At 40.8% G+C, this 9,501-nt stretch overlaps 1 protein-coding gene across 1 annotated transcript in view; it reads right to left on the bottom strand.

Annotated features, from left to right (window-relative positions):
- Positions 1–383: 383 nt before the first annotated feature.
- The window catches only part of ndufa9a (NADH:ubiquinone oxidoreductase subunit A9a), a 9,373-nt gene continuing 255 nt past the window's right edge, over positions 384–9,501 (bottom strand). The window contains exons 2-11 of the mRNA XM_058396792.1: positions 8,020–8,190; positions 6,786–6,883; positions 5,547–5,638; positions 5,318–5,459; positions 4,313–4,415; positions 4,096–4,166; positions 3,615–3,691; positions 2,561–2,656; positions 2,365–2,431; positions 384–659 (exon numbers count right to left, since the gene is read on the bottom strand). Of these exons, the coding sequence (XP_058252775.1) occupies positions 489–659; positions 2,365–2,431; positions 2,561–2,656; positions 3,615–3,691; positions 4,096–4,166; positions 4,313–4,415; positions 5,318–5,459; positions 5,547–5,638; positions 6,786–6,883; positions 8,020–8,190 (1,088 nt within the window). The 3' untranslated portion in view covers positions 384–488. The remainder of the gene's footprint in view (positions 660–2,364; positions 2,432–2,560; positions 2,657–3,614; positions 3,692–4,095; positions 4,167–4,312; positions 4,416–5,317; positions 5,460–5,546; positions 5,639–6,785; positions 6,884–8,019; positions 8,191–9,501) is intronic.

Below are 9,501 nucleotides of genomic sequence, written 5' to 3'. Positions count from 1 at the left end.
TGTGGCCAAAAATGCTTGATTTTGCAGCAGCATTTTTCTCCAAAACGATTTGTAATGGACAGGTTTGTTTGTGCTTTATTTTTTTGTTTATATTAAACTGTGGTGAAATTGCAGGCAAAGGATTCATATTTTACATATAATTTCTGATGCATGTCATGATTCTGGTTCTATATTGATTATTTATATATTTATTATGTCCAGAGAGTATAAGAGGAAGTGAGAGAACTGGACGCAGTAAAGCGCCGCTGCATCACGCTCTTTAGTTAGATGTAAAACAATGGAATGCATCACTGTCAGCAGGTAGGTGAGTGGCATTATGGGTAATGTAGGAAACTGTTGTGTTGGATCTGAAAATAGACCACCATCCCAAGACACAGGTCATCTCGTTTTTAATTATTTATTTATGATTTATTTATGTACAGAAATGCAGTAAAACCAGACAGCACAACATGTGAAGGTGAGCAGAGATCTGTGCTCTGACTGACTGATTAATACGCGACTGTTTTGGGAGACTTGGTCTCGCTCAGCTCAGCCTCCAGGAAGCGGAAACGGCGATGACGGCGCAACACCTCGATGGCTTTCTGCTCCACGGAGGAAGGAGTGATACCCAGGTCCTCAAAGCCTGGCAGGTCTGGGTACTTCATGTCTGTTAAATGGAACTGGAAAGAAGAGCAATGTCACTATAGATAATAGTGTACAACAATTTTAAACAACAAAACCAGAAACCCTATATTTGGAGAATATAGTCATTCGTTCATCTTCAGTAATTCTAGACAGAGCTTCATTGGATCCAGAGCCTGCCTTAGGAACAGTGATGCAGGCATACACTCAGGATGGGACACAAGTCTATAAATTAGACCGAACCTCATTTATCAAACCAGATACACTATATAGCCAAAAGTTTTGGGACAAATCACTGAATTCAGGTGTTGTTTTTCAGGGGTTGGGCTCGGCCCCTTAGTTCCAGTGAAAGGAACTCTTAATGCTTCATGTTACGACCCAGTCTATGGTGTGTAATTATATATATATATATATATATATATATATATATATATATATATATATATATATATATATATATGAGATGGTAGGCATGAGTATGATGCACCAGAGGTGGGAGTGACTACACAGCAGTGAAATAAAGTGGATATATTGTAAATGTAGTGACATATAACACAGCGAACCAGGGAAGACTTCAGTGTGGACCAAAAGAACAATTACCTCCCCTAACCTCCCTTACCAAGAAAAGAGAGACAAAACCCCACATTCCCCTCCAAAAAAAGGCAGTCACACCACTACTACCGGATATATAGACAATGTGGCAATATTTATATTCACAGGAAAGAGTATATACAAATAAGGCCACCAAAACCAAAACAGGGCATAGATCAAACTCAAAGTCAAGGCAAGCAAGGATCGAAACCAGATTGACAAGCTCCCAGTACTGGCTTCTGTCCTAGCTTTATAGGGTCGCCATTACTGATGAGAAGTGGTAGTAGCTGGATCATCAGGAAAGCCCAGGCTGGAGTACGGAGAGGACCAACCTGAAGTAGTAAGCACTTTGTGAGGAACAGTTTGGGGATGACCCCTTCCTGTTCCAAACATGACTGCACACTGGCAGTGTACCAACAAATCTATTTACAGGCTCACAAGAGGTGCTGTATTCATTAAAATCCAGAAAAAGAGCTCCTGAGAGAAACTGGGTTGTTCATCATGTCTACTGAGGAGTTCAGAGATTAAAGCTTGTTTGTTTAAGTGGCGTCATTAAAATAAATCACTGACTGACACTCAATCATTAATGATCTTTGATTTGAATGATCTTTGAATGATCTTTCAATTACAAAGCAAAGAAATCACGCCACATGAGATTAAACAATTCAATAGGACAAAAGTAATGGTACCCTATGAAAGCAGGAATGTTGGCACATGTCAGAGGCACTGCAGTGGCTGAGCTACATTATTGGAAGATTTAACACAAGTGCATGGAAATCGTATATAAAATGTCAGAACCCAGCAGGACCAAATTATTTAAAAGTTACAATGCAAAACAAAACAGATTAAACATCCACACCACATGAAAACCAAAATCTGATCGTTTCTTCGTGTATAAACACACTGCTGTGTTATGTACGTGACTCATATGAAGACGGAACATCCGGGATATTTCTCATTTCTAAGCCTGATTAAAGGTTTAGTTTCCATTTGCAATGTGATAAATTACATCAGAAATAAAAGAAAAAAATATTAAAGGACACTTGACTGCCGTTGATAAGTCTAATACTGCAGGAAAACACTTGACTTCATGCACTCCCGACTATTACGCAAGAAATCCTTATCATACATCTCAGGCTCTGATATACATACCCGGTCCACTTTGTCACGTGTCGTCCACGGCTCAAAGGGGTTGATCTCAAAGAATCTGGCCACGAGACTAAAAAAGAAAGAAAGAAAGAAATAGATTTATAATTATTAATTCACACACACCCCCATAAATTAATACAGACAATGACTGTCTGATTAAAAAAAAATCAAAAACACCGATATGAAGGAAAGGGCTTACTGATAGAGAGGGCGTGGTAACGGGTAGGCCACAAATGGCCTGTGGGCCACAGCATACACGTACTCCACCAGGTCATGCAGCAGGTATCGGTGAGGCCTGATAGGGGAACATGGTGTTAAATTACACACAGTTTAAACAAGACACTGTTTAAGCAATGAAGGAGTCAACATGAAGAGGAAAAAAAGAGTTTCCTTTCTGCTGTGCTTTGAGCCATATTCAATTTAACACATTTTAATTCTATAGGCTTTCTCTGTGAAATGGTGAGACTGAGAGCCAGAGAGAAATAAAGAACAAACAAGAGTGAGAGACAGCAAAAGTCTGGGAGTGAGTGAATGTGAGAGAGAGAGAGAGAGAGAGAGAGAAACAGAGAGAGAGAGAGAGAACAAAATATAGTGAGAGCAAGAGTGTGAGTGAATGAGCAAGAGCTGCTTGCAAAAAACAAAAACAAAACAAAACAAAAACAAAACAAAAAAAAAAATATATATATATATATATATATATATATGGAGAGAGAGAGAGACTGAACAAAATATAGTGAGAGCAAGAGTCTGTAAGTGAATAGGAGACAGCTAGCAAGAGAGACAGAGAGAGAGCGCGAACAAAAGAGAGAGATCAATAGGGTGAGTGAATGAGCGAGCTAGCTAAAGTGAGAACGAGAACAAAATAGAGTGATAGAGCAAAAGTGTGTAAATGACAGTTAGAGAGAGAAAAATAGAGAGAGAGAGAGAACAAAAGAGTGTGTGAGTGAATGAGAGAGCTAGTGAGAGTGATAGCCGAGAGATAGAGAGAAAGGAAGGAGAGAGATTTTTCATCCAGAAACCTAATGTTTGTACTGTATGTACAGGTATTATTGGAGAAGTACACTATATCGCTACACAGAGCAGAGACACGCCCCTAACACCTCTCCAGCACTACTGTAAAGGTCAGAGGGAGGAGCTGTGAAAGCTGCACTCTGATGTATAGGTCAGCATTATGGATGAAGGTGTTTGCTCAGTAATCTGTAGGTCATCAACACTGAAAGCAGTGTTCTTAGATAACTGCGCTCGCCTCTTACCCGACTAACGCGTATGTTTTGCCATCTGCATCAGGATCTTTAGCGGCATTAACAATGGCCTTGGCCACGTCCACCACCTACACACAGAACAGAGAGGTCATGACTGCAATTACTGACCAAGAAACTGGTGTATGTTCAGTACAGGACTAAAACTCTATCATGTGACACTCTCTCTCTCACACACACTCTCTCACAGACACACACACTCACTTTCACACACACACACACACACTCTCTCTCTCATATGCGCGCACACACACACACACACACACGCGCATGTGCTCTCTCACACAGACGCACGCACACTCCCATCCACACATGCTCTCTCACAGACACATACACTCACACGCACCCAGACATACACAGACATACCCACACCCAGAAATACACTCACACCCAGACACACACACAAATTAGAGGAAGTTTTGTGAATGTCATCACTGAAAAACATTTGGGTCAACAAAGAGTGTGAAGTACTCACGTGACAAGGCTGCTTAACTGTCTTCTTTCCCATCGCTATAAGAGGCACGGCCTTGCCGAACCAACGCATGTCTAAACAAACAAACCAGCACACACAAATATGCTATAAAATTCTTACATAATATAAAACAATTTACACAAGATGAAATTAGTCAGAGATCACAGGGAATGCAGTTACAGATGATGTTTGTCGAGCACTAGACAAACCGGACACATACTTGCGAAGTGGTTGAAAAAGCGATCTTCTCTTCCAAAGAACTCGGGCGGCTTCAGGATGACGGCGTCTGGGAACTCGTCCCTCACAGCTGTCTCTCCAACAGCCTGCACCACACAAGTCAGAGTCACTTACTGATCCTCATTTAATTCAATTCAATTCAGTTCAGTTCACTTGTATTTGCATAGCGCTTTTTGTCATTGTCTCAAAGCAACTTTACAGAACATAAGATTCAATAGTACAAAAGTCTTAGATTTTAGACCAAATCATCCCTAATGAGAAACTGAGGAACCAGACTCAAAAGGGAACCTCATCCTCATTTGGGGGACACCAGAGTGTGATTATAAATTATTATAAAAACACCAGAGTGTGTGACTGTGATTTAAATGAACAAAACCAATTAATCTAATCAGTAAACATCGTGCATCACTGCAGTACAGTTTCTGACACCATGTGCTACATGACCACGTATTCCATTTACCTGGAAAACAATGACACCTTTCTATCAGAACCAGCATTAACTTCTTCAGCATGGCCGCCCATGACCCTGTCACTGGTTCACCACTGTTCCTTCCTTGGACCACTTTTGATAGATACTGACCACTGCAGACCGGGAACACCCCACAAGAGCTGCAGTTTTGGAGATGCTCTGATCCAGTGGTCTAGCCATCACAATTTGGCCCTTCATCAAACTCGCTCAAATCCTTAAGCTTGTCCAGATCATCAGTCTTATTCACTTCACCTCTCGCTGCTCACAATGTTATGCCTGATCGGTGTATCTATATGATATAGTTACTTTGCCTTGAATTTTTAAAATGGTGAAAAATTCACTAATTTGAAAGACATTTCAAAGACGTCTTGTTCAACAGAGTGTCTTGAATTTTTTTTCCTGTTCAAGGGCTAATAAAAGTCCCACAAATGTGCATCTGTTGCTGTATTATTTTTCCACTCTCTTCACACTACGGAGAACGCTGTGCGAGTTTTTTATCAGAGCGGTGAAATTGTGTACCTTATTTCTCAGGTATTTCGATGGGCTGCGGATGTCCGCGTTGAGGTGCGAGACGTGGATGAACTTCGAGACTCCGGCTTCCCGGGACGCCTTTGCGATCTGCTGAGGGATGGTCACGAACACGTCCTCGTACTTGTAGTTCCTGAAGAACGCAAAACAGGATGTCTAACAGACTGCACCTCACCTCCAAACAGAGTACACCTAATAAACATACACAAGCTCTGCGTACCTGGTCTCCCACTCTCGTCCCACCAAATTGATCACAACATTGGAGTGAGCTATTGCTCTTTTGATCGATTCCTTATCTCTGGCATCCCATTCCTGAAACAGAAGCAAAGACGGTTGAGGGATGATATAAAAAAGCTGCAGCTCACAGCACTGTTACTGCTTTAAACAGAATTAAAGAAACTGTGGAGGTAATATTAGTTGGCGAGATGCATTGGAGTGAAAAGAAAACCAACTATTTTTAAACTTTGTGCTGACGTAAGTCATGTTCGTGTTCATTTTTTGCTGTTCATAACAACCATTTGGGTAGGACGTGCCAAAAAAAAAATCTTATTATTGTACTTGGACTTTATTCACACTCCTACAGAAAAAGATGGAGGATCAACTAAACCAAAGGATTTATTTACATCAAGCAAACAATGTAAGAGCACATGTGGTCCACCGATTACAGAGACCAAAAGTACCTGAACAAACAAATAATAATAATATATACGTAATTATATTTAATTCATAATATAAATTGAACTGTCATTTTCTAAAACGGCAAATCTACTTCAGAGAATTGAAAAGATTCCAGTAGTCTGTCTCTCTGTCTACTTTTTTTTCTTTTAGCCATGACTAAATATCATTCTGTAAATTACATATGTGTTGGTGCTGCCAAAACAGCCCTGACCCGTCCTGCACTGTGTATTCTGACCCCTTTCTATCAGAACCAGCATTAACTTCTTCAGCAGTTTGAGCAACAGTAGCTCGTCTGTTGGATCGGATCACACGGGCCAGCCTTCACTCCCTACGAGCACCAGTGAGCCTTGGCTGTCCATGATCCTGTCACCAGTTCACAACTGTTCCTTCCTTTGACCACCTTTGATAGATACTGACCACTGCAGACCGGGAACACCCCACAAGAGCTGCAGTTTTGGAGATGCTCTGATCCAGTGGTCTAGCCATCACAATTTGGTCCTTCGTCAAACTCGCTCAAATCCTTACACTTGTCCATTTTTCCTGCTTCTAACATCAACTTTGAGGACAAAATGTTCACTTGCTGCCTAATATATCCCACCCACTAACAGGTGCCGTGATGAGGAGATCATCAGTCTTATTCACTTCACCTGGCACTGCTCAGGATGTTATGTCTGATCGGTGTAGATAAGGGGGAAAAGGCAAACATGCTTAGTGATGTTAAAAATCTAACTGGGACTTGAATTCTGTAGTGCGCACTTAACACTAAGTGAAAAGAAAGTACCATGAAGATGATCTGGCCGAGATCACCCATGGGTCTGAGGTGCATGACATCGTACTGGTCGCAGCGGTGAGGAATCACGACCTGAGAGCCGATCCGTCCTGAGGACACAAAGCAAAAGTCTTAAACGAAGCATCATACACTCAAATTCATGAAGACTTTAATTAAAACTACTTCATCTGTAGCATATGACTGAAACGATAATTACGACTTGTGTCATCTCACTGTCAAATTCTTAAAGGTGGCAAATCAATGGAATACATTAATACACTCATTCTAATCATCATCATCGTTTCCAAAAAACATCTTTATTTTTTTTTTTGCTGACTAACAACAAACGAAAGAAAAGGAACCACTGTTATAGACGCTAAAATGTAAACCTTATTCGTGGACATTTCACACAATTGCACGGACCCATCAAGGAATAAAAAATACGACGTGTGGTATAAAATGAATAAACGCTTCAGGATGCTGTTCTTGGAAGCAGATCCACTGTGAGGTGAGGTAATAGTAACTACACTTGAATTTCATGCCTCAAACCACCATAAAGTATTCTTTATTTAAACTGAGTTTTCCTACACTCTATAGCTTTAACACACAATACACCTACACTGATCATTTATATACTTCGGAGAATCTGTAAAATCTAACACACTGAATGGATTCGTGTACACCAATCAGGCATAACATTATGACCACCTGCCTAATATTGCGCTGGTCCCTGTTTTGCTGCCAAAACAGCCTGCTGAAGCATGGACTCCGCTAGATCCCTGAAGATGTGCTGTGGTATCTGGCACCAAGATGTTAGCAGCAGATCCTTTCAGTCCTGGACTTAAAGGATACTTTGATAGATACTGACCACTGCAGAACACCCCACAACAGCTGCAAGTTTTGGAGATGCTCTGATCCAGTGGACTAGCCATCACAATTTGGTCCTTCGTTAAACTCGCTCAAATCCTTACTCTTGTCCATTTTTCCTGCTTCTAACACATCAACTTTGAGGACAAAATGTTCACTTGCTGCCTAATATATCCCACCCACTAACAGGTGCCATGATGAAGAGATCATCAGTCTTATTCACTTCACCTGGCACTGCTCAGGATGTTATGCCTGATCGGTGTATTTTGTCTTAACTTAACCGGTTGCTTTTTACACAGCATCTTATTTTCATTTATCTGTTAGATGTTTGTGCAGGAAATTACGTGCCCACGAATGGACGATTCTTTTACACACTCACCGAGTCGATTGACAACATATCGGCCCAGGAAGCCAGTGGCCCCAAACACGGTGGCTGCTATTCCGCTGGACGAGGAGCGACCCCCTTTGCCTTTAGGGATGAGGGCATGGTGGATCTGCCTGTGCTGGATTGCAACAGGCCCAGCAGCCAGCACCGCCGGACAGCAGGCATCTGTACAAAAAGGCAGGCGGAAGAACATGTTATAGACAGTAGATAAGACAGTGCACATGTCAAGCAAAATGTCATCCATAAATAAAATGTTTTTTTCCATGACTTTAGACAGACATCAATCTGGAGGATAAGACTCAAATTAAATGACCTTTTAACATGAATATTTGTTCTTTCTGTGTGTTGAGTGTATGTCTGTCAATACACTGGGTGAGTTTTTGTCTTTCGGTTCCAGTTCATTACCACTGCTTCTTGTTTAGACTGACAAATGCGAGTGTATTTTATACACTATATTGCCAAAAGTTTTGGGACACCCCTCCAAATCATTGAATTCAGGTGTTGTTTTTCAGGGGTTGGGCTCGGCCACTTAGTTCCAGTGAAAGGAACTCTTAATGCTTCAGCTTCATACCAAGACATTTTGGACAATTTCATGCTCCCAACTTTGTGGGAACAGTTTGGGGATGACCCCTTCCTGTTCCAACATGACTGCACACCAGTGCACAAAGCAAGGTCCATAAAGACATGGATGAGGGAGTTTGGTGTGGAGGAACTTGACTGGCCTGCACAGAGTGCATGTGCATGTGCATGTAAAAGGCAGACGTCACAAAACTTTTAGCAACATAGTGTATATAATGCATGCCTAGCATCTTAATTATTGCCTGTTTGTGATTCTCTTACATAATACACACAAACACACTCTTGCAAACAAATACACTTGCAGTTTGACGTCTAGTGGAAAGCCTTCACAGAAGAGTGGAGGTTATAACAACAGAAAAGAGGGAATAAATCTGGAACGAGATGCTGAGACAGATTTGAAAAGGATTATTAATAGTATTTCTAATAAGGTTTCGAATAATTTTGCACTGATTTAAAACGAAGGGTGCTAATAATTTTGGATTTAAGCATGTCCATTAACTCTGAGACTCTTTCTTGGTAATGCAAATACTAATAAATATAGTAAGAGAATCTATGGAGGAAATATGAGTCAGAATATCTAGTTAATATTTTAGCCAAGTGTTTTATAGGAGCTAAAATACAAAATGATGATTTTTATGTAAACAACTCTGAACTAGTTGAGATAGCTGACAGCTAAAGCTAGGAATGGCAGCACAAATCATATTAATAGCAATGTCAGTAAACTAAATAGATAGATATTTTTGTGATAAAGATGCTTGGAGTAAAATACATTTCATAAAACGTTAATTATTACATATCGTTATTATATCCTCAGTGTGGCTAACATCACCGGCCTGGAGCTCGAGGGGTCATGCTACAAGCTACAGAGGACAACAGCTTATCTTAAATAAGTCCTGA

This window comes from Hemibagrus wyckioides, linkage group LG08, assembly GCF_019097595.1.
Source record: "Hemibagrus wyckioides isolate EC202008001 linkage group LG08, SWU_Hwy_1.0, whole genome shotgun sequence".
Taxonomy (NCBI): Eukaryota; Metazoa; Chordata; class Actinopteri; order Siluriformes; family Bagridae; genus Hemibagrus; species Hemibagrus wyckioides.
Note: the sequence above shows the minus strand (reverse complement) of the source record. Positions and strands in the feature narration are given on the sequence as shown.